The 26,150-nt window shown below is 37.0% G+C and overlaps 3 protein-coding genes across 4 annotated transcripts in view; 2 read left to right on the top strand and 1 right to left on the bottom strand.

Annotated features, from left to right (window-relative positions):
* Positions 1-26,150, bottom strand: part of prdm6 (PR domain containing 6) — a 124,992-nt gene that overhangs the window by 48,748 nt on the left and 50,094 nt on the right. The window lies entirely within an intron of this gene.
* Positions 955-6,031, top strand: LOC113033146 (uncharacterized). The gene is made up of 3 exons (XM_026186572.1): positions 955-985; positions 1,797-1,858; positions 2,820-6,031. The coding sequence occupies exons 2-3, from the start codon at positions 1,846-1,848 to the stop codon at positions 5,819-5,821; spliced, it is 3,015 nt and encodes a 1,004-aa protein (XP_026042357.1). The 5' UTR covers positions 955-985; positions 1,797-1,845; the 3' UTR covers positions 5,822-6,031.
* Positions 12,921-18,489, top strand: LOC113033150 (GTPase IMAP family member 8-like). Its single transcript, XM_026186576.1, has 3 exons — positions 12,921-13,627; positions 14,532-14,598; positions 15,582-18,489. Exons 2-3 carry the CDS (start codon positions 14,571-14,573, stop codon positions 18,386-18,388), a joined length of 2,835 nt encoding a protein of 944 aa, XP_026042361.1. The 5' UTR covers positions 12,921-13,627; positions 14,532-14,570; the 3' UTR covers positions 18,389-18,489.

Below are 26,150 nucleotides of genomic sequence, written 5' to 3'. Positions count from 1 at the left end.
CTGAGAACAAGTCCAACAACTAACGACTAACATGCTGCAGAAACCTACAAATCACTGACAGTGACACCCAGGAAGACGAGTCTGTGTTTCAAATGCATTTTGATATATATCCTTAATGGATAATAATAAAATACCTTAGGTCAGTGGGAAGGGTTAAACCCTTAAAACTCTTTTATTTGAACTGAAGTACACTCAAAAAACTGGTACAATATGAGTGCATACTTGGGATACATGGGATTATTATTTTGTTCCAGTTACACACAGATAAATGGCCTGCCTGCATTTGTATAGCGCTTTATTTAGTCCCTAAGGACCCCAAAGTGCTTTACACTACATTCAGTCATCCACCCATTCACACACACATTCACACACAGGTGATGGCAAGCTACATTGTAGCCACAGCTGCCCTGGGGCGCACTGACAGAGGCGAGGCTGCCGGACACTGGCGCCACCGGGCCCTCTGACCCAAATTAATTGTATATGGCAACCTGTTTAGGTTTCTACTAATTAAATATAAATTGGTGTATGAAGTCTCAGCTTCAGTATCAGTAATTTTTTACCCATTTGAAGCTGTGCTTTTAGAAATAGTTTCACAACAGCAGCATCATATCTTGACTGTTTGCATGCTTCAGATTTAATCCCAACATTTCATTCTCATTTCACGTGGGCTAAAGTTATGAACATCCTCCTGTGGACAGGTTATACTAGTTTTTACTGCCACACTTTGTTTGTTTAGAGCCCCTAACATTTGCCTTATGGTTGTGGAAGAACTTGAAAAAATAAGTGTAGAGAGAACAAGTAAAGTCACAGTCATAAAAATCCAGTATCTGTTTCCTTGACGTACCACAGTTGTCAGTCATCGTTATAGGTTAAGTCACCTGTCTGTCATAATAAGCACAGCTCCGCCTTAGTGAAGTACGTGAGCTGCTTTCCTTTTAGGGTGCTACCTTCATTATTAGCTTTGACACCATGAAGAAGTCATCTGGTGAGTACTTACATTAAAGTATATTTAACAAAAATTTAAAATACATGGACATATGTGGAGTTCAAATGGTTATCCTTAAACTGTAAAGAGACCAAAACAACAACAACAACCTTTTAATTGAATTTTTGCTTAGGTATATCAAAAGTAGTATTACCACATGCTCTGACAAAGGGACAATTTCAGTGCAGCATGTTTAAGTATGTCAATGTAATTCGACTCAAAATGTAATTCAGATATTTAGATTATTTATGCTGAAGCCATTTAAGTCAGAGATTATTCATTGAACTGTATTCATCATATACATGTAATAATGCTTAATTATTACATTTGCCAAGATACCACAGAAATATAGTTTTATGTCAGAACACTTTATGTATTATCTAAGAATACATTTTACATTATTTAAACACTTGTTAGCTTCTTCTTGTGTGACAAAGTCAGCTGATTTAAAGAAAAAAACTGCCCCATCCCACTGAACAAAAGGAGAGATACCTTAGACACACCCTGTTAAATGAGTCTAATAAGTCAGTGAGCAGATACAGAAGGACCTCTAATTCAAACTCTAATCAAATTAATGTCTTTAGTTCATGGTTCTGAAAAGCTCATTGTAGAAAACACTCCCATAAATACCATAGGTAGACACTCCTGTTTCATAAGGTTTATCTGCTGAGTGTATATATACACACACACACATACATATATACATATATATATATATATATATATATATATATATATATATATATATATATTTATTGTGTCACAAGTTCATTGTTAATCCCTTGTTGTTGCTTTCATTTAACCCCAACAGATTCCAACATTTTGTCCAGCTGAAGTTTCCAGGTCAAAAAGGTGAAAACATGGCAGCACGTGGTGAGTTCAGCAGATGGCCAAAAATATCCCTGCATTCAGGATGGTTGCTATTTGAGAAAGTAAATACAAGCTAGCAACACTTAAAGATGTTTAAGTAACAGATCCATGAGTTTGAATATTTATTAAACACTGAAAGACTTCCCAAAAGAGTTGAAAGACTTGACATCTTTCATTCCACACATTATCCAAGTAGCAAGTTCACTGTAAAGTCATTCACCAGGAATGTGAGCTTACAGGTATTTTTGGACCACCAAAAGACACTTTACTGTGTGTGTGTGTGTGTGTGTGTGTGTGTGTGTGTGTGTGTGTGTGTGTGTGTGTGTGTGTGTGTGTGCGCGCGCATTGTGTTTAGCAGCTCTTTTTTTCCCCTGATGATCCTTGTTTTTTTTTCACCAGAACCCTCTGAACTTTTCAATTCTGTTTTATTTTATTTATATAGCACTAAATTAAAACAACAATGTCCTAATAGCGCCTTATATTGTAAGGTAAAGACAGAGAAACAGAGAAACCAAACAAGCAGATAACCCGCTATGAGCAAACACTTGGGTGTCAGTGGGAAGGAAAAACTCCCTTACAATACAAGGAAACTGCCAAAAGAACTGGCTCAGGGAGGGGTGGCCATCTGCCATGACTGGGTGGGGGTGAGTGGAGGAAGACAGGACAAAGACATGTTGTGGAAGAGAGTCCGAGATCAATAATAACTAATTATTACAATATAGAGTGGTGGCAACCTTACTTTTCATGACTAGCTGCAATTAATTAAAAAATGAAAACCTTAAAGTGACACCAAATGCAGATACAGACTTAACAAATGCAAGCTTTTGTATGACAGGAAGACCCCTATCATTAAACAGCTTCACTAGATCAATGCAAGACAAAAACACAAAATTAAAAGACAACTATGACACTAAGCAAATTGGAACAATATGGCATTTAATGTGTTTTTTGTGTTTTTCTACAGCATCTCAATTCAGGATTGTCATATTTGGGAAGAATGATAATGAAAAGACTGCACTAAGCAACTTCATCACAGGGAAAAAGAATCCTATTCGTCTAACAGCGAAGAAATCTATAGTCCAAGGAGAATGGAGAAAAATACCTGTAACAGTGGCAAAAACCACAGACCTCTTCAGTCTGCCCGTGAAAAAAGTGAAACTTGAAATGAAGATGTGTGTGGCCCGTTGCCCCCCTGGACCAAATGTTCTCCTGCTCGTACTCAATCCTTCTGATTTCACTGAGGATGACAGACGCACTCTGAAGTCTATCTTGTGCTTGTTTGGTGGTGATGCCTTTAACTACTCTATGGTCATCACAACACAAAAGGGTGAAGCAAAGAATACAGCAATAGATCATTTTATCCAGAACTGCAGAAAGATGCATTACACACTTGACTTTGACAAAAAAGACTTTTGTGACTCAGATCGTGAAACACTGATGGGAGAGATGGAAAAAATTGTGGCTTACAACAGGGGAGGACATTTGAACTTTACAGAGACTGCTGACCTAGTAGAAGAACCACAAGAAGAATCTGGACATGGAACTGAAGAGCCTCAAATTCCTAATCTAAACTCTTCTTTGAATTTGGAACTGTATGACAGACCTCGAGTTGATAAGGAAAACCTGCAAAGTCCACGTTTAATTCCTCCTTTAAACCCGGAACAGAATGAAAACCCTCAGGCCAGTACAGAAGTACCTCAAAGCCAAAAACTAAAACCTTTGAATTTGGTGCTGTTTGGGAGATTTAGAGTTGGTAAAACTTCAGCTGCCAATGCCATCCTGGGAGAAAGAAAAGTAGAATCTGAATCATCTCAGTGTATTAAAAATGAGGCTGCGGTGTGCGGTCGTCTGGTTTCACTGGTGGAGCTGCCTGCTCTCTGTGGAAAACCTCAGGAGGAAACAAAGAAGGAAGCATTCAAGAGTATTTCCCTCTGTGATCCAGAGGGTGTCCATGCCTTCATCTTGGTTCAACCACTGGATCCTCCAACCAGTGAAGACAAGAAAGAGGTGAAGACTATTAAAGATACACTGAGATCCCAAATTGACAACTACACCATGATTCTTTTTACTGTGGAGTCAGATCCTACACACCCAGATGTTGTTAACTATGTAAAAACTAATAGAGAAATCCAAGAACTTGTTCAGAGCTTTTTTGGCCGATACATTGTCTTCAACATCAATGACCAAGAGCAGATCCCTCAGTTATTGGATGCTGTAGAAAAGATGAAAGGTGGGGCATCAACAGGCTTCAAAATAACAATGATTCCAAGACCTCGCCAAAAACTTTCACGGCTCGGATTGAAACCTGAAGTAATGTCTGAACTGAATAAGAAGATACATTTTGAAAAAAATATGAAAAAAGGGCAAATTCCGAAAAAAGAACAAATTCCGAAAAACAGACAGATTCCACAAAAAGAAATTCAGAATCATCTCAGAATCGTGTTGATTGGTAAGACTGGAAGTGGAAAAAGTGCCACTGCAAACAGTATATTGGGAAGGGACTGCTTCCACTCGAAAGCCAGTATGAAATCAGTAACCAAGCTCTGCCAAAAAGAAACAACAGAGATTAATGGGCACCCTGTTGTTGTGGTGGACACACCTGGTTTATTCGACACAAGTCTGTCCAACGATGATGTTAAACAGGAACTCGTGAAATGCGTCACAATGTTGGCTCCCGGACCTCATGTGTTCTTACTCGTCCTGCAGGTCGGTCGTTTTACAGAGGAAGAAAAAAAAACTGTGGAGCTCATCCAAAACTTTTTTGGCAAGAATTCAAATGACTTCATCATTATCTTATTCACCAGAGGAGATGACCTAAAAAATCAAACAGTTGAGAGTTATATAGAAGAAGACAGCGAAGGATTCCTAAAAAAACTGACAGCTGATTGTGGAGGACGATACCATGTGTTCAATAACAATGATCGAAGTAACCGCTCTCAAGTCAGTCAGCTGCTCACCAAGATTGAGTCAATGGTGAAGAAAAATGGTGGCGGCTACTACACCTCAGAAATGTTCAAAGAGGCAGAGGCAGCAATTCAGAAGGAAATGCAGAAGATTATGAAGAAGAAAGAAGAAGAGATAGAAAGACAGAAGAAGGACCTTGAGAAAGAACATGAAAAGAAACTCCAAGAGGCACAGCTAAAAATTCAACAAGAAAGAGCTGCAAGAGAAAAAGCATTGCAAGAGAAGGAAGAACTCATTAAGAAAGAGGAAGAGGAGAAGAAAAGGATGGAGGAAAAGAGAGCAGAAGAGGAAAAAGAGAGGAAACGGAGGGAAGAAATTCAGCAACAACAGTGGGTACAGAAAGAGAAAGAAATTAAATCAAAACCGGAAGAAGCTACATATGCAAACCAAAGGAACGAAGAAATACAAAAAGAAATAGAGGCTTGGGAGAACGAACAAAAAGAGTGGGAGAAAAAACGACTTCGAGAAGAACAACTGAGACTGAACGAGCAAGCACGACTGGAAAAACTCAGAGCTGAATATGAGCAAGAAAAAAAAGAACATGAATGCAGAAGAAAAGAAGAGGATCGACTCAGAAAAGAACAGGAGGAAAAAGAATGGAGAGAATTGCAACAAAACTTAGAAAAGCAAGTGGAGGAGATGAGGAGGAAAAATCAAGAGGAAGCCAGAAAACAAGCAGAGGAGTTCAATGAATTCAGACAGAGATACACCACTGACTTTGCAGTTGTGGTAGCAAAGCATGAAAGGGAAGTTGAGAATATGAAACTAAAGCAACAAAAAACCAACGATTTAATGATTCAACAGCTGCGCAGGAACAAGGCATATCAAAAGGACTTTGACCTAATGAAGATGAGACAAGAAGAAGAAATGAGCGAGCTCAAACGGTATAGTCCAGAACCAAAACAAATTGATGAACTACAGAAAGCTCACGACGAAGAAATAAATGAGTGGATCCAGGAACACGTGAGGAAAGCCACAGAAAAAAACTGTTCCATCTTATGACTTTTTACATTGATATGCTGATATGATGACACTTTAGTGATGATTACTTGGATGTGAGCAACATTTGAAGTTATCACATCAATTAGTGTTTAATGGAGGCCATTTCCTTTGAAAGAAAAGAAAAAGAAAACAAGTTTCCATATGTACGTTTCTACATGTAAACATAGTCATTGTCAGTGTCCCACATTAAAACCTCATGATGAATATAAATTTCCTAATTGCCAAGAAATGGTTTGCAGTAGAGATGAAAACGGCCTTTGACATATTTTTTTTCTTGTGTAAGCATATAAAGAAAACCACTCACTATGGAACACACAAGGATGAGCAATATGTAAAAAGATTTAATGTAGGCACTGTGCTTTTAGCTTTGACCAATAATTAAGTCGTTTGGTTTGTTTCTGGTTGGACTAACATTACATCACATATGACTTAATTTCCTTTTTGTGCTTATGGTAAAGCACTCCTGTGCTGCTAGAAAGTTCTATAGCTATCCGGTCGTTAAGTCTGACGTCACTAGTTGTGTCTGGGCCTAAACTCTGCTGCAGGTCCATATATCAAACGATCACTATGGCATTACTGAGAGTTGAAAAACTGTCTAAAGTCTTTCATCTTTAATAAAATGATCAGCGTTCTGCTCTACCAGGTGTAACAATTGAGTTTAACATCCAGGCATCCATGAAAACGGAATTTATGACATTTAACGGAGTTAGAAGTTTGCAGGAAGTTAGCTCGCTAGCTTCTATCTAAATACAATATAGCATGTCCTGACTGCGGGGTTTTGGAAACAAATTAAAACGTACAGCTCTGTTATCACTTCCAACATAAATGAAGACAGAAAACTAAAGAGCAGTGACGTTTGTAGGGTTACTGAAGTTTGGCTAGCTGGTATATAATGATGTGCTACGTGACCGCTAGCGACACAGCTATGTTAGCATAATATAAACAAGCTAACTTTTTTTCCACTCGATAAAAGTTAACGTGAGTGTTCTCGGTGGTCAGGAACAAATGTAATCGCATGGCAGGATGCTGTAAAAGGACCAAAAAACTTCAGCCAGGAGAAGAAGTGAGATAATCCATCCACAATACGAGGTTAGTCATTCATATACTGCTGCATGGGCTGGGCTGTAGTTACATCCTAAGGTTTTAAAAACTGAGCTTAAATAAATGATTAGCGGTAATAAAAGCCGAGGGAGGTCAAAAGTGATCACTGACTGTTTTAGGAGCTTTTTGAGATTAAATAGAAGAAAATACATAATATTAAACATGTTAACAACACAAAAGCCATATTAAACGCAGACTACTTTAGGCCCGGAAGTAGGATTCGTCACGTCATCACTTAACGACAGGATAGAGCTGTAGGCGAACACAGTCACTGTTTCAGTACATTTCAGTCTCCAGGGAAAGGAATAGGCTTAAGTTGGGAACACTTGTGTTACATGTGACTTACTTAAGCCAGATTTTGAACATATCATACTGGTACAATTCTCTTCTCTGATTTTAGGTAAAGTTTGTGGACAGTTTAGGGGTTAGCACTATACTGCATACTCAGTATAACTGAGAAACAACCTAAATGTATAATTAGATTTAGGTTGTTCCTTTTGTTTAGTGACTACTTAATATGTTAGCAATTGAGTTTACATCAAAAACAGACTATAGGCATTGTTCTTTACATCACTTAAAATAACCAATGGACAAGCAGAGTTATAAAATTAAGCCTCATTTTGAATTTCAGTATCAATAATAACTGTTTTTAGTGTAATTTTGATATTTATATCAAGAAATGTAGCTTATTTACCAAATTAGGTCTGAGGAATACGTGAAAACAAATTAAGAAAGCTTAATAAAAATGTTTCTTTTTACAATTTTCATGAACTTTTATTGAAATATCTTGCAAAAAAAATGTTTCTCTTTTTCACTTATTAAATTATTCAGTTAGTGATGGATTCATAGGAATGTCATACAAAGACAAAGCCCAGCCCCCTGAATCATGTGAATTGCTTTTCTTGTGGTCGCTGTCATTTACATGCACATCTGACATCTGGTGAGTACTTGCATGAAAGTCAATTTTTAAAAAGTCTACAAGTACATTATTGATAGCTATCAGGTGCATTAAATGTGGTATTTTATATATTTATATAGCAATTTTGGTGAGAAATTGCAACATGTTAATATATGTCAGTGTAAAGCAGTTTTGTTCTTTTTGCTTTGACCTTTGATGGTGACTACGACACGTCTGAGATTCAAAAGGAAATCCAAAAGATTATGAAGGAGAAGGAAGAAGAGATAGAAAGACAGAAGAATGAACTTATTAAGAAAAAGGATGAGGAAAAGAGAGCACAATAGCAATGGGAACAAAATAAAGAGGAAAATAAATACAAATTGCAAATAAAAAACAAAAAGAGTGGGAGGAAAAAAGCCTTCAAGATGAGCAAATGAGACTGGAGGAGCAAGTACGGCAGAAAAAGCTCAATCAATTTTGAGCAGGAAAAAACAGAGCAGAAGAATATAGACTCAGAAAAGAACAGGGGAATAAGAATGGAAAATATTGCAAGAAAACTAAGAAGAAGAAGTGGAGGAGAAGAGGAGGAAAAATCAAGTGGAAGCCAGAAAACAAGAAGAGGAGCTCAGTGAATTCAGACAGAGATACATCACTGACTTTGCAGTTTTGGTACCAAAGCATGAAAGAGAACTTGAGAATATAATTCTGAGGCAACAACAACAAAAAAGATAAATAGATAGTTTTTATGTATTTGTACTGACATTTGCTTGCAGTGGAAGTCACCTGACTTCACCACATAAAAATAAACATATCAACACAAGCAGACAATATGCAGACATTTTCACTCTCTTTGGCCACACCAATTTAGTAACCTCTGTGTTGCTAATGTTTGGAGATGTGAAAACCTTGAAGAATAAAAGATCGATCCTGTTTTTGTGAACAAGGTGGGACAATAGTAATATACATATGAAGGAGACAAATGGATTCTTCACATGACATATTATTTGCTTTACTCCATATACAGGCCCTATAAATGCTTTCCATGCTTGATAATGCAATTCCGAGCAACTTACTAGCTTATTGTTACAATCATTTTAATGGCCCTTTTCTGTGCCTCAGAGACATCTTCCAACCAACAAATAACACAGAAAGTCAACTACAAGGCTCTCACATGAATTGGGCCTTCTAAAGATAAAGCACAACCCTTAATGCCAGACCCAACAGTGGCAGAATCAAAATATTATTTTCTATGGGGTTTATGTCTTTGGAAAATCAAGATCCACCACACCAGTGCTCTGCTCAAAGGACTCACACACACCACTCCAGCCTCAAATGAAGAGACACTAATTACTTTCACCTGTGCTTATAAAGGGAAGAAAAACAACTCAAACCTGCCCACAAGGAGTGGAGCTTGGTTTGAGTTGTTTTGTTGGGTGGAGCCTAATTGGAGTTGTTGGGTGGAGCCTAATTGTGAAAGGTTCACCTTTCACCTTTCACAATTAGGAATCAAGTATGGGTTTTTGTGACAGGCTGGTAGTAACAAAGTGCCTAAAGATGTACAGGTAAGACACAGCTTACAGGGTTGGGGAACACCCAAACTGTATGTACTCTTAGCTTCAGGAATTCTGCTTTTAAGGTTCACCTACAGAGTGTGCTATGATAAACTGTGGCTTGTACTGCACACTCACTTCTAACCTAACTCCCACCCCACAGCTGCATTTCTGTTTAATCCAGCAGTGATTACAATTACTTTGTTATCTTGGTGCATGCTCAATCATCCAGGTAAGGAAAATCCCAGAAAGTTGATTCTGTTCTTCTGCCCATAGCTTTTTCAGTGGGAGTGTCCCAGTTAAACATCCAGATGAACAGAATCAACTTTCTGGGAATTAGTTTGGTATGTTTTGTTTCTTTTTGTGCAACATTTCTCATCTGCATTTCTCCAGCATCTGAGTTGATTTGTCTATTGATATTAGTCATGGTTAATTAGTTTGCTTAAAACTTAAGCTGGGGGAAAAACTGACCAAGTACAGTTATAAAATGAAACCGCACAGAATGTGTACACTACACTATATGGTTCTACTTATTGTAATTTGCCAGTTACAAATATTTATCCAAAATACTGACATGACATAAATTATTAATTTTATCAATTTCAGTAGAATTCTCAGTGCAGAGGCTGATATTGTAATAAAATATGTTTTATTTGACCTGCTTTATTACCTAGGCTTGGTCTACTCACGCCAATACCATCTCCATTTTAATTTGTCTACCACCAGTTGGCAGCAAAGTCCTAATATTACAGGACTCAGTAGGAATGGTAATAATTGATGTGGCAGAATTGGTTTATTCACAAGAATCACTGCCCATAAAAACAGAAGTGGGGTCAACGGGAAAGAGTGCATAACAATGTTGGGAGCTATAGTAAGATAAAAGTTAGTGTTCCTAACACAGTGAATATAAAATGTGCTTGATTTTAAGTTTAAGTTTATTCCCATAAAATGTGAATGCAAAGTAAAAAAAACAAAAACAAAAACTAAGGTTAATTTCCTTTATAGAATCTTGATATAGTTTGTTACTTCTTTAATTTGTGCAGTGTGAAAAAATATCCAGCACTTACCCCCGACAACCTAAAGCTAAATAAAAGCTTTATAATAGGTGGTTACACCCATTAAAAAGTCCTTCTACAAGCAAGTGTTGCCACGTGGCAGCTATAACTGTAATTTTAATGACCACTGGGACATAGATTTACACCACAACTTCAGAATACCAAGAATGCTACATATCTCATTTTTGCTATTAAGGATTTCGATAAAATTATATTCTCAAACTTTTTTGTGTGATGCGTCACTCTTTTTTCTATGAGTCTATGAGCTTTATTGGCTCAATTGCCCACTTTGTGTTATAATGGCAAACTGCTTGTAAAGCATCACGTGGTTTTGACATCTAAATGGTAATTTTTAAAGTCAAGGCATTCAGTACATATGGTGGACTGTTTGTGGGTGTTGCACTGATGTGCATAAAGGAATGTGATAAGACTGAGTTTCATTTTTACGATTTGTCCGCTGGTCTGACAACTCACAGAGATGAAAGACAAATGTTTAGTGATCTGATAATATTACTTATCTAGTAGCAAAAGGGTAACTTTGTTCAGTGCTGGCATTAAATAAGAGATAGGACGTAGTGACTCACAAGGAAGTAGTCAACACATTCATTATAAATTTTATCTCAAGGCTAATACCTGAAAGACTCAGCTGAGATATTCAGGATATTAGTGATAGGATATTAGTCCTGGGTGATTAAAGGAAGAAAAGAGTACTTCACAAGTTTAAAAGCATGAACACACTAAAAATAAAACCATTGGTAAAACAAATTAATGGACATTCGGGTGACATGGTTATATATTGTCCTAACAAATATCGCAAATAAGTAGTCGAGTGGTTACATGTTTGCAAAAACATCATTTGCAACAAAATGTAAGCTCAAATGAATTAATTTATAATTATTTTTGTTTTCTAAATGACAGACTGCATGATAATATCACAATGTCACTCACAGGACATCAGTAATGAGCAATATGTCAGTAATGTTGTTTCTCAGTCAACCATAGCCATTTCATTGCTGTAATAGCTGAACAGAGCACTCCTTTCAAACTCTCCTAATAAAGGTTTTTTCAGGTGACCTGTTTTCAGTTTGGGTTTTTAGTTCCAGTGTTGAACTTTGACAATAACATTTTCATCTTGTGAACCTTTTAATTACTGTACCAGCTGCAACAAGTCCTAAGTTGGCCTGTAACTTCAAACACTGCTCATATACTCAGATGTTCTCCAATCCACGTCCAATAAACAAGAGTGGTATAAAATATCATAAATGAATTCGGGTCAATTCGTATAATCCAAAAGTTTTTGAACACTCTCAACAACATGACATAAAAGAAAAATGGAACTGAAGAGGAAACACTATTAAGACAAAAGTACTGGGCCACCTAAATATTATACCTACATACCAACTGCTGTTAATTTCACAAGTTTACTTTATGTGATCTGCTACTTTGTGGCTGAGTTACTGTAGTTGCTTCCACTTTACCATTTATAATACCACTTATAACTGATTGTGGGATATCTAGGAGGGCATACATTTTACATAAACTAAATTGTTGATGTCTTTAGAACAACCCTATTCCTTAACCCTAGACTACTTTTCAACAATGTTTGTGAAGACTGCTTGATGCTTGAAGTGCTTAATTCCATACACGCATGGCAACATAATGAAAAACACCTAAATTCAAAGATTAAATGATATGACACCAATGCTTTTAATATTATAGTGTATATTACACCCATAAATCCAAGTAATATAATGTGCATTAACTGTAAATTACTTTTGGCCATTTATTTATTATTTAATACCAAATAATTCTAGCAGGACTTTCCAACTCATATGGGTCAAATTATATTTAACTAGGAAACAGCTGTAGTAGTAAAAGTATGAACTAAATCAAACGATGATACACATAGATTTACAAAGTATCATTTAGTTAAAAGAATGGTTCGCTGAATTAAATGGCAGGGCTGTATCAATTTAGAAACCAAAACCAGTTCAAATTTCTGTAGTATCTTATCACAGTTAAATCATGGCACCCAGATGGGGGTGGGATGCCAGGTTAAAGCATGTTTTTATAATGATACTGTAGCTGGTTCTGAGGTCTGGCTCTGTGTGTGTCTGGCTGCAAACTGGATACTTCTGAAGCACTGGTGGAGAAGAGGTCACCGCAGATTATTTTGTAGACCCTCTGCAGTTCCTGCTGAACGGGGAGTGAAGCCCCTTCTCTCACAGACTGACCGACTGATTCAGCTTTGCTTTACATTCATCGGGTTTTGTATCAATTCAGTTCATCCGACAGTAAAACCATCTATCTGAATGTGTTCTATTCTAGTGTTCTGAGGCAAATTTGACCTTCACAAGTATTTGCTCCCTAAAATCCTAAAAGTTTATCGATTTTCTGTAAATATAAACCAAATTAAATGGTTGCTGTTTTGACACACTAGTGTAGATTCAGTTGAAAACACAAAAAATACAGGACATTAACCACATTTGAGATGTTTTAGAAAAAGAACATTTTTAGAACACCTTTCTTAGAACTCCTTTGATCTTACAGCATGCATGGTATTTTACAGATGGACCAAAATCTACAGATTTCAGTTTTCTTCCCTTCAGTTAGACAAGTTAAGCCCCTTTCTTTTGGCCCATGGTTTGCTCATTGCCCTGGGTAGCAAGTGAAGCACTCTCAATAATATTTTAGTAAACATTTGCTAGCTGTAAGCCAGAATGGCGACGTGACTCGAGCTGATACTCATCAAACAGGAAACAGTCATCAGTGATTGGAGTCTTAGATAAGACCTTTACATGTCCTGTATGTTTTAGTTGATCAAAATAAGACTCATCCAAAAAATTTATTAGCATGCTAAAATGGATTAAGTATAAAATTATGAAACCATGCCTATGACTGATAGCTGACCTGTATCACCTTTTTTTAGGAAGGAAGATGTTTTGAAGACTCACTCGGTGGATGGAGCCTTTATGATAGACTTCAACTGATAGAAAAATTCTTTATGCTAAGATGCAACAGAGCATAAACAATGCAGAGAATGCTCTAACTCTATCAGATAGAGCCTTTACATTGCTGTCATACTTGTACAGGGCAACACCTCCCAATTCTGTTAATAAAAGGTACTTTCGAGTGACCTGATTCAGTTTGGATCTGCAAAGGCACATTTAAAACCGCTGAGGACGATCAGCAGTTTCACCCGGTAAGTACATTCACAAAGAGTAAAGGCAATGAATATAAAAACCTATAACTGCATCTGTTCTCGGTTTTGTAGGTCATGGTAGACTCAAGTCCTTAATAAAATCTGTAATTGTGCTACAAAAAGAGTGTGGTCTTAAATAGATTAGTCACAACTGTGTATATTAATTAAGTGTATGACAGCAATGCAGGTAAGTTAAAGTACCGCATTTTGTATATATTCATATTATACTTTGGGGTGAATGTTCTACAACATGATACGAGCAATACCAGACATGTCAGTTTTTAAATCCTACGTACAAAGAAGCTGACTTTAATTCTCCAAGCTGAATTTACATATAAGGTTCACCAGTATGAATAAATAATTTAGACTTACTTTATTTATTTTCATAATTCAACTTTAGTTGGAAGCCTTTTGATACCAAACTGTTCTGATGATTGTTTGCATTTTTTAAACATCCATTTTTTTTATACAACTGCCAGTTCTGCCTTATAATATTATTGCACTCACTGACAGACCTTTACCACACCACTATACTGCACTATACTACATATACAACACATTCTCAGGTCTTGTCAAAACTTTTTGACTTCTCATAACCATAGGGAAAACAATGTAATGACACTGCAATTATTAAATAAAACATATATTTTGTACTCCAGTACCTGAGCCATTATTATCAGATCTGATAAGGAGAATATTTGTAGCCATGCTATCCACAGGCTGATCCTATAGTGGCAATGATATTGCACTTATTCTACCTCCTCCTGTGGCATCATATCCACCACATGATAGAGCCCTCTGGAGTTTTAAGGTTTCTTCTAAAGTTCCATGTATTCAGATTCTTTTTGTCTGATGGTTTATTATTAGATGACAACTTTCTCTTCCTTTTTCTTTCATCCAACAGACACCAACCAATTTCTCATATTTCTATCACAGTGGCACTATGGCATCACAACCTCTTTCATCACGCGGTGAGTCTGGCGAGATGTATCAGAACATAACACAGATAGCAAGACAGAAAGAATGCAAGTATCTGAGCATGACGAGGACAGCTAAAATCCAGGTTAAGCCCAGTGCTAGGCAAAAGTCACAAGAAAATAAGGATGTGTTAGGGAGGATAAAGGTGACAAAGAAAATTATTAACAAAACCAGAAGCCACGTTTACTCCCGTTAACACACTTAGAATGACAGTTAGAAACACTAGTTATGTTGGGAGTAGGGACAGTTATGACTTTACCCAAACCCAGGGCTGGACTGGTAATCTTGCATACGCATAAGTTTCGTCAGGAAGAAGTGGCGGAGAGGTGGAGCTGGAAAACAAAATGAAAACAATAAAAAGAAACTAAAAATTGGTGCGGCTAATTGTAGTACTAGCAAGAACTAGTAACAAAGCTTTATGGAGAAGTGAGGAAGAAATCAAGGAATGTGAAATTCACAGGGTAAGACAACGATGAAGGGACATAATGGGATTAAAAAATGCTAGGACCAATTTTCTGACCCAGTCCAACCCTGACCAAAACACATGAACATCCGAATCTAGAAACAATAAACTTTAAAGCTGTTTGACACTTATCCCGAACATGTTACACGTTTCTAATTTACAAACTAAAGGACAATTACTACAGCTATAAAAAGCATTGACTCTCCCCAAATTTCTTAAATGTGCCCCCTTGTGCATTAGTGAGACATACAAGCAGCTTTTGTACATTATCATTTGATGCACCAAAATTTTAAAAAGGCTGGTGTTCACACCTTCACAGTGGGGGGAGAAGGATAAGAGAGTTTAAAAAGATTATTTGAACACTTAAGGATGTGTTCAAATAATAAAGAGTAGATATTTTTTTACAAATAATTAAAAAAAACATTAAAGTTAAAAAAGAATAAAAGAAATAAAAGATATAAATATGTATGTATGTGCTGGAACACATGTAATAATTTTTTTGTTGATTTACAGCATATGAACTTTGGATTCTGGTTTTTGGAAAGACTCAAAGTAAAAAATCAATTCTAACCAACTTCATCACTGGGAAAAAAGATTTGACTGGGGATCTTCTGCAAAAGGTGTCCCCATCCACTACAGTCACTCAAGGACAGTATAGGAAAACACGCCTAACAATAGTGAAAACTTCAGATGTCTTCAGTTTAGCTGGAGAGAAGGTGAAGCATGAAATGAAGAAGTGTGTGGCTCTTTGCCCCCCTGGACCAAATGTTCTCCTCCTGTTGATAAAGCCTTCTGAATTCAGTGAAGAAGACAGACAAAAACTAAAGCTCATCCTAAGATTCTTTGGTCAAGATGCTTTTAAATATGCAATGGTCATTTTGACACATAGTGAGGAGAAAAAAACTTCAGCTGTGGATCGACTCATACAGGACTGTAGACAAAGGCAGCAGAGAATCAACTTTGACAAAAAAGATCTGCCAGAAAAGGATCTTCAAGAACTCATGGAAAAGATGGAGAGCATAGTGAATGAAAACAGAGGAGGCTATCTAAACAGAGGTGAAGAAGCTGACACCACAACAGTCGCTTTTAAACCGCCTCTTAACCTGGTATTGTGTGGGACATATGAAGTTCTGAAGAGTTCAGCAGCCAATGCCATTGTAGGAAAACACCAGTTTGGTAAACCTGCTGACTCCTCAGAATGTGTTAAGAAGGAGACACAGGTGTGTGGACGTTTAGTGTCCCTGGTAGAGATGCCTGCTTTGTATGGAAAATCTCCTGAGGCAATAAAGAGCTGCAAAAAACAATGTGTTTCTCTCTGGAATCCCGAAGGTGTCCATGCCTTTATCCTGGTCCTTCCTGTGGGACCCCTCAGTGACGAAAACAAGCGAGAGTTAGAGATCATCCAGAATGAATTTGGATCTCAGGTCATCGACTTCACCATGATTCTTTTTGCAGTGGAATCAGATCCCACAGATCCAGTTGTTGTCAACTTTGTTAGTGAAAACAGAAACATCCAGGAGCTCTGTCAGAAGTGTGGAGGACGAAACATCATCTTCAACATCAAAGACAAGCAGCAGGTCTCTGAGGTGTTGCACACTGTGGAGAAGATGACAGCTATGGGATCTAAGTGCTTCACAAGACAAATGCTTGTTAAGCCTCGATTGATTAAACTCGAAGGAAACCCTTCACAGAAGACAGAATCCTTTGATAATCCCAACCACAGCCCAGATGCTCTCCGGATAGTGATGATTGGGAAGACTGGCTGTGGGAAGAGTGCAACTGGAAACACCATTTTAGGCCAAAAATGCTTTTATTCTAAAACCTGCATGAAGTCAGTGACAGAGGTTTGCAAAAAAGCAAAAGGAGTGGTCGACGGCCATCCAGTTGCTGTGGTCGACACACCAGGCTTGTACGACACGACTCTGTCCAACCATGAAGTCAAACAGGAGCTTGTGAAATGCATCAGCTTGTTGTCTCCAGGACCTCACGCGTTCTTACTGGTAGTGCAGATTGGTCGATTTACCAAAGAAGAAAAAGACACAGTAGAGCTCATCAAGGAGTTTTTTGGCAAGAAATCAGAAGACTTCATTATTGTTATATTCACCAGAGGAGATGATCTTCAAGATCAAACAATAGAGAGTTACATGGAAGAAGTCAGCGATGACTTTGTTAAAAAACTCATTGACGACTGTGGAGGAAGATACCATGTTTTCAACAACAGAGATCAAAATAATCATTCACAAGTCGCAGAGCTTTTAGACAAAGTACAAACAATGGTGAAGAAAAATGGTGGCAGCTGCTACACTACAGAGATGTTCCAAGAAGCTGAGGCAGCCATACAAAAGGAAATGAAGAGGATCCTAAAAGAGAAAGAAGCAGATATGGAGAAAGAGATGGAAGAACTTCAAAGGAAACGCGATGAAGAAATACAGGCGAAAAAGAAACAAATTGATCAAGAAAGAGCAGAAAAAGAAGAAGTACTGAAGGAGAAGGAAGAACTGATTAACCAGGAACAAGAGAAGACAAAGAGAGAGGAGGAAAAGAGAGAACAGGAGACCATAGCATCAATAAGATATGAAGAAAAACTCCGAATGCAGTGGGAAGAAAAACTTGAAGCTCTTGAGCAGAAAATAAAATCAGAATGTGAAAAAAATGTACATGCTGACAGAAAGCTGATGGAAAACCGAGAAGAGATGAAATTAGAACGCGAAGCTTGGGAAAAAGAACGCAAAGAATGGTGGGAGAAACGAAATCAAGAAGACAAACAGAGGAAAGAGGAGGAACAAGCGCTGCTTATAAAGCTCAAAGAAGAATATGATGAGGAAAGAAATGAATATGAAAGCAAAATAAAAGAACAAGATAGACTCAGGAGAGAACAAGAGGAGAGAGACTGGAAATTAGCGCAGGATATCTATGAGGCAAAAGTCAAGGAAATGAAGAAGAAAATTGCAGAAGAAGCCAGAAAGCAAGCAGAAGAATTCAATGAGTTCAGACAGAAATATTCAGTAGATTTTGCAGCGTTGAGAGCAAAGCATGACAGTGAGATGGAAGACATGAAGCAAAAACAACAAAAAAGCAATGCCATCATACTTAAACATCTGCTCATGAAGAGAGAATACAAGAGAGACTTTGACAGACTGAAGAAAAAACAGGAACAAGAAATGGATGAGCTGAATTACAATCTTTCTATAGGAAATGAGGGCGAGCCAATTGAAGAAGATATCAACCAACTACAGCTAGAACATGATAAACAAATCAATGACTGGATAGAAGAATATGTACAGAAAGCTGACGGAGATAAGTCTTGCACCATTTTATGAAACGGGCTCTTTTACCTGAATGTCAGTTTGATTTAACTTTGATAGCTTTTGGTTTTAAAGCTTTTAATAAACAAATACTTTTGTTATAGCTGCATGATAGATGACACTTATGTAGTTCCATATAACATAATATACTCAAATTATTACAAATTGATTCATTTGTTCTAAAATCACTGTCAATCTTTTTTTTCCTTTTCTTTTATTTACTGCAGAAAATGTTGCCTGCTAAGTAAAAACATGAATGAATGTAAACTAATCATATAAATCATTTAGGTAAAGATCTCATTTAATTTGCATCATATGATTTTTACTGCAGGAAGTAATGCATATTTTTCCATTTAAAAACAATGACTGGTGTCAATAATCTCACGAAAAGCACAAAATGTCTTTGGCTCAGATGGGTTTGTTATTTACAGAAAACACTTTATTGCACTATATAACCATTTTTTGGCACAGCATGTCTCTTTTTTCAGAATGATAAAAATGTTTCGGTTCCTGATTGTTTTTTGTTTTTATAAAATACTTATTGCATCTGATAAGTAGTCTGTGTAGAGATATATTAAAATGTAAGCTTCATATTTTGGACAAAAACCAGTTGATGTTCTTATCGTTAATTTTGATGATCACTTTACGGGACAATGAATAAGTACTACTGTTGGGAAATATCACAGTAAACTTTAAATAAAAGCAAACATTAGCTGAAGACTCTTTAAGGATATTGATTGATTTATTGATAGATTAAAACTGTTTTAATCTAACTTTAAAGTGAAGGAAATGTAACAAAGTACAGGCAACCTAAGCATGGAACCACACTTCATAGTGAAATACAAACCATATTTGTTGAAAAGCTTGATTTAAATTGTTTCTTCAATTTTGAATCTTTGAAATAAGGGAATATGTCCTGCCTTTATTCAAAAGGTCCTTTCATATTTAAACCCAGTTTCAGAAAATTTATTTCACAGAGTTTATAGGGTAGACGTCATCTTTTAGACCTTAACAAATAATCTACACACCTGACAGTTACGCCACATTCTTTAAACGTACATGTACATAGGAAGAACAGTGACAGTTCTCAATTATAATAATGTGAGTGTTTGAGGTGGAAACACCACTGTTGGAATAACACAGCTTGTACTAATGCTGTGAGCTCTTTAGGACAAGAAATTATTTAAAAAACTTGTAAAGGTAGACTCCATGGTTTGCTGCTTGATTTCATATGCCTGTGGCAATCATGCAGAAAAAAATAACCGAATTCAAAAATTAAGAACTGTAGTCCATTGATTTTGTCCCTAAAGCATACAGGTTTTGATTCTGTGGTTATGACTCAGCAGTTTTTACTCATTCACACAAACTGCTTTTTCTATGTAAGTCTATCAACTGCATCTTAATTTAAACCCACTGTCAGTTTTTTTGATAATGGACCAAAATCCACACATTTCTGTTTTTTCAACTAGTTAAGGCAATGTGCCCTTTGCCACCATTTGCTCCTTGCCCTGCATAGCAAGTGATATCCTTGCCATCACATCGTGTGAACATTTTCTACATGTAGATCAGGATGATTAGCTCAACTTGATATTTATCACTGACAATGATTAGATCTTTGGGTGTCCTGTACGTGCCTGGTTAATCCAAGTGGAAAAACAGCCCAATAATAACAAAACAACTAATGCGGATTCTCGCTTAGATTAGACATAAAACCACCTGAGACTTGTATGACCTTTTTCTGTTGTTGAAGGTTCAGACAATGCATGGAGGTTGCACAGATGCAACAGAGCATAAAGAATCCAGGGAATGCTCAGTGTTTGGTCATTTATCAGTAACTGTATCAGACATCACCTTTACTCTGTTGTCATACTTGTACAAGGCAACACCTTGATATTCTGATAATGGAAGGTGGTTACAAGTAACCTGATTCAGTTTGGAACTGCCAAGGGACATTTAACAGCACTGAGTAAAATGTCAGAGTGTCACCTGGTGAGTACAATCACTGAAAATAAATAGTCTGAAGTGATTAAGAAAGTCTATAATTGTTGGAAACAGACTAGAGTCCTACACTGGTTAGTTTTAACTGTTAATACTGACTAGGTGTATGAAATATATACAGGTCTGGTAATTAAATACAGATCACATTGTGTAGTTAAAGTACTGCATTTAATATGTCTTCATATTATATGTGTGGGAAATGTTTTACAAAATAGTACAAGCAAGAGCTACATAGATATTAGTCTGAAACATGTAGAGTTACATAAAGAAATACAGACCTGATTAATGCAAGTTACATTCAAATATCAGGCTAAAATAGTTAAGGCTAATCCATAACAAACATCAAATGGGCATAATTTAATATAATTTTAACTTTACTTGAATTGCCATTTTATGGAGGTATCTGACACTTGCTGCATTTGAAGGAGAAGTTAGTGAAAGGCTGTATACCCATATATTGTACTCTAGTACTGTACACAGTATTAGAAAATATATCGAGACTCATCTGTAATCTGATGTAATCTAAACTGAGGATTCTCTTCCAATTTACACACAGTACAGAAACTTCAGCAGGGGTTTGAGTGGTCACTTGAGAAACCATCATGCCAAAAAAAAGAAATCAATTTAGACTTGAAGCAAAAAAAAATTCATGCAGTCTGTATAGGATCTCAGTCATTAAGGTCATGGTAGTCAAAAGAGTGTAAAGTAAAGTTATTGTCTTTTTTAAGGGGACAGCACTTAGCCACTGGTATAGATATGTGGATGGCACCTGGGTCAAAATCAAAACCCAAGGAGGAGTAGCCTTCATGGTTCAAATCAACTCGTTGGAAAGAATAATATTTTGCCATTTCTAGACTGTGCATAGCACATCGAGGAGAATAGAAACTGGTGAAAAAAGTCGGAATTTTGACTTTTTTCTCAGAAGCAGAGGGACACCTAGTATACTCCTCCATCTTTGTTTCATCACAACATTCTGTAGTGGGATACTGGACTTTCTACCAAACAGACCCCAGACTGTAAGGATGCACAACCAAACATCCTTCACCTTGTCTCTGAGCATAGGTGTTATTCAAGGTTATGTGCCGAGACACGTTTTATACATTATTTACATGACTGTATGCTAATTGTAGTACTAGCAAGAACTAGTAACAAAGCTTTGTGGAGAAGTGAGGAAGAAATCAAGAAATGTGAAATTCACAGGGTAAGACAACGATGAAGGGACATAATGGGATTAAAAAATGCTAGGACCAATTTTCTGACCCAGTCCAACCCTGACAAAAACACATATGCATTTTATGTATTATGAACATCCGAATCTAGAAACTTTGAAGCTGTTTGACACTTATCCCGAACATGTTACACATTTCTAATTTTCAAACTAAAGGACAATTACTACAGCTATAAAAAGCATCAACTCTCCCCACATTTCTTAAATGTGCCCCCTTGTGCATTAGTGAGACATACAAGCAGCTTTTGCACATTATCATTTGATGCACCAAAAATGTAAAAAGGCTGGTGTTCACACCTTCACAGTGGTTTTGGGGAGAAATATAAGAGAGTTTAAAAAGATTATTTGAGCACTTCCCAGTAAAGAGTAGATATTTTTTACAAATAATTAAAAAAACATTAAAGTTAAAAAGAATAAAAGAAATAAAAGATATAAATATGTATGTATGTGCTGGAAAACATGTAATAATTTTTTTGTTGATTTACAGCATATGAACTTCGGATTCTGGTTTTTGGAAAGACTCAAAGTAAAAAATCAATTCTAACCAACTTCATCACTGGGAAAAAAGATTTGACTGGGGATCTTCTGCAAAAGGTGTCCCCATCCACTACAGTCACTCAAGGACAGTATAGGAAAACACGCCTAACAATAGTGAAAACTTCAGATGTCTTCAGTTTAGCTGGAGAGAAGGTGAAGCATGAAATGAAGAAGTGTGTGGCTCTTTGCCCCCCTGGACCAAATGTTCTCCTCCTGTTGATAAAGCCTTCTGAATTCAGTGAAGAAGACAGACAAAAACTAAAGCTCATCCTAAGATTCTTTGGTCAAGATGCTTTTAAATATGCAATGGTCATTTTGACACATAGTGAGGAGAAAAAAACTTCAGCTGTGGATCGACTCATACAGGACTGTAGACAAAGGCAGCAGAGAATCAACTTTGACAAAAAAGATCTGCCAGAAAAGGATCTTCAAGAACTCATGGAAAAGATGGAGAGCATAGTGAATGAAAACAGAGGAGGCTATCTAAACAGAGGTGAAGAAGCTGACACCACAACTTTTAAACCGCCTCTTAACCTGGTATTGTGTGGGACATGTGAAGTTCTGAAGAGTTCAGCAGCCAATGCCATTGTAGGAAAACACCAGTTTGGTAAACCTGCTGCCTCCTCAAAATGTGTTAAGAAGGAGACACAGGTGTGTGGACGTTTAGTGTCCCTGGTAGAGATGCCTGCTTTGTATGGAAAATCTCCTGAGGCAATAAAGAGCTGCAAAAAACAATGTGTTTCTCTCTGGAATCCCAAAGGTGTCCATGCCTTTATCCTGGTCCTTCCTGTGGGACCCCTCAGTGACGAAAACAAGCGAGAGTTAGAGATCATCCAGAATGAATTTGGATCTCAGGTCATCGACTTCACCATGATTCTTTTTGCAGTGGAATCAGATCCCACAGATCCAGTTGTTGTCAACTTTGTTAGTGAAAACAGAAACATCCAGGAGCTCTGTCAGAAGTGCGGAGGACGAAACATCATCTTCAACATCAAAGACAAGCAGCAGGTCTCTGAGGTGTTGCACACTGTGGAGAAGATGACAGCTATGGGATCTAAGTGCTTCACAAGACAAATGCTTGTTAAGCCTTGATTGATTAAACTCAAAGAGATGATAGTGGACTACAGGAGGTCTAACAAAGACAACTCTATCTTTATCAAAGGTTCTGATGTTGAGGAGGTAACACGTTTTAAGTTTCTTCATAAATTGTTGAAGACCTGACGTGGTCTTTATTTAATTCCTGTTAGATAAAGGCCCAGCAATCCCTCCACTTATTGAGCAGGTTAAAAAGGCCAGCTGTCTCTCTTGTCAATTTACTGTATTATACAAAGCATTATAACATCTTGGATATCAGACTCTATCCAGTGAAAACAGTTGTGCGACCTACAGACATCTACATAAAATGCTGTATCCAGCATGCACATAACAACACCCATGACCTCACTCACCCTAGCAACAGACAGTTTGAACCCCTGCCAATTTGGAAATGGTACTAGTGTCTCGGGGCTTGCACTACAAGTAACAGTTTTTTTTTCACTCAGGATTGCAAATCTCTTAAACTGTGTTTCTGACCATATGTTCCTAAGCATTTTATTGATGTTTTGTATTAATGTTCAATAATGTTATTAAATGGACAGTCATGCACTGTATAACACACAATCACTGAAACGGGAACTGCCACATACTGACAGTTTATCAGCAGTAATAGACTGCTTATAATTCACTAATCTGCTGCCATTTTACAGCACACCCTGGACATCTTGCCCTACCAATGCAGGGATGAAACAGAGACTGATAACCATTCATGCTCCACGTTCACAGCTATGGGCAGTCACCAGTTAACCTAAATCCATCCATACCTTTGGGCTGTGGGAGGAAGCTCGAGTACCTGGAGAAAGCCTACGCAGACTTGCAGAGAACATGCAAACTCCACACAGAAAAGATAAATGATTAATATGCTATTTCTATTACCGTTTGCCTATTTCGCTCTTAAAAAATAAATAAATTTTTAAAAAAAGCTCATGTAACATGGGATAAGTATACTTTACATGTTAAGAGACCAAGAAAAGAGGGACCAGTCATTCCCCTAAATAGCCCATTGAACTTGGGTGCACAAATCAAACAATGCTGCACACTCTCTGCTTAAGACTCAGTTTGTACCTGATCCTTGTCACTGGTAGTTGCCAGTAGCAGCCACCCACATGTAACCGCACTCTGTCAACATATTCTGATAGTCTTGATATATAGAACATCCTGTGGTAAGCGAATATCTTGGTGTGCAAAAACCCTCACGTTAATGGAAGCTCTAGGCTGTATTCAACATCAGACCTTTGACTTCTATGCAGAAAAAGTGATCCAGATTGTAATGTAACTTCCCAAGTGCTTGTTTTGGATTATATGTAGATTAAACAATACTAACTACTGTCTAGAGTTTTAACATATACAGTAAAGAGAATACTATACAGTGTTTTGCCTGTGGAAGAGAGAAGTAAATAGCCCATCTTTTTTGTGTACCAGCAGATACTGGTACGCTGCTACAATATAACTGCAAGAACAAGCTCTACAACTCAACTTTGCAAAGAATTCTGAGTCAATGTTTAGGCAATACATTTTTTATGAGCCTTCTGATGCTCTGAATTTGGCTAATTTCTCTTTTAATCACTGACGATGGCAGAAAGGATGAAAGTGCATTATGGTTTGTTTCTTTTGTCATAATTTTCCCAGCATTCATATTTCTGTGTTTACTGTCCCTGTTAACATTTTTTTGTGTCTAGCATAAGTCTATTGGCCATTTCCTGTTTACTGTGTTAGCTTTTCTTATCCTGTCTGGTTTTTACTTCTTGTCATTCTTAGTATCTTCACTTGTGTTGATTACTTTTGCCCGTGTCTTTTTCCCCACCTGTTTCACAGTGAACAAAGTCAGGTCTACATCATTGCCCAAGTTAGCCATTTGTTTTCTCTGTTTGTTTTTTCCATGTGGAAATTGCAGATTATCCTGCCAATTTGGAGCAGCATTTTTTGTTTCTCTCTCTCTTTTTTTTTTAAGTTTGTATCCTGAATTTTCAACACCCCAGATTTGGATCATCTCTCTTGCAGCATCCTGACATGCACTTTGTCAAACATAAAGTCACAGACTACCGCTCTTAAGGTGGCAGACCATGAGATCCACTACAAAGCTAGAATAGTGAAACTGACATGGTAGGGAGAGTTACACTGCAAGGCAGCACTTCAAAATTCTTTAAAAAAAAAAAAATCATCTATGATGTGTTGGCTAAATACAGATTTGGTTGTTTCTCTATTGTAAATGAAGTTTAAAGGTAAATGAATGGTTAACTGGTATTTCTACTGCTGACTTTTTTTGAATAAATTACTGTAATGTGTAATGTGATAAGCATTTTTAAGTGTTGAGAGAGCAAACTAGTAATGATGGCTATTTTGCCCTAACAGAGCCCACTTAAACTTGGGTGCAAACATCAAACAATCAAAAACAAAAATACTCAGAAATGCCAATGAGTTGCCACAGGAGAAAGCCACTCACATTTAACCACAGTCTGCCAACATATTGTGATACTTTTGATAGATAGAACATCCTGTGGTAAGTGAACATCCTGTTGTGCAAAATCTGCAAGTCGTCTGCAAGTAATTTACTACATAAAATGAATAATGTGAGCTAAAACTTAAACGAAAAACACCAGCCCTTGAGCCTGACCTTTGTAAACATTTTCCTGATGGGGTAATGGGCTCAGTCAATCATTTAAGATTATACTGAATATATTATTAAGTCCATTTTCATTTATTAAACATTTTTAAAATACAGACATTCAAGAATTAGCAGAGAATCCTTTTATTGTTGTTGATGCTGTAATTATGAATTTCCATTTTAAAATATTTATAAATGGAAAATTATTTTTTCTAACTGCTGTGTATTACTGTGATACTATTCAATGAAAGGATTTTTATTTTATCTTAAAAGATTTTGGATTTTAGTAAAAAAAACAAACACTGAGATTAGAT

This window comes from Astatotilapia calliptera, chromosome 12, assembly GCF_900246225.1.
Source record: "Astatotilapia calliptera chromosome 12, fAstCal1.2, whole genome shotgun sequence".
In the NCBI taxonomy this organism is placed as follows: domain Eukaryota; kingdom Metazoa; phylum Chordata; class Actinopteri; order Cichliformes; family Cichlidae; genus Astatotilapia; species Astatotilapia calliptera.
This window is presented reverse-complemented; position numbering and strand designations above follow the sequence as displayed.

What these genes read in the sequence shown, in the direction of transcription:
- LOC113033150 (XM_026186576.1), top strand. Translation starts at nt 14,571, where the DNA reads ATGGCATCACAACCTCTTTCATCACGCG. An exon ending in ACAACCTCTTTCATCACGCG is followed by an intron (nt 14,599 to 15,581) that starts GTGAGTCTGGCG and finishes GTTGATTTACAG; the next exon opens with CATATGAACTTTGGATTCTG.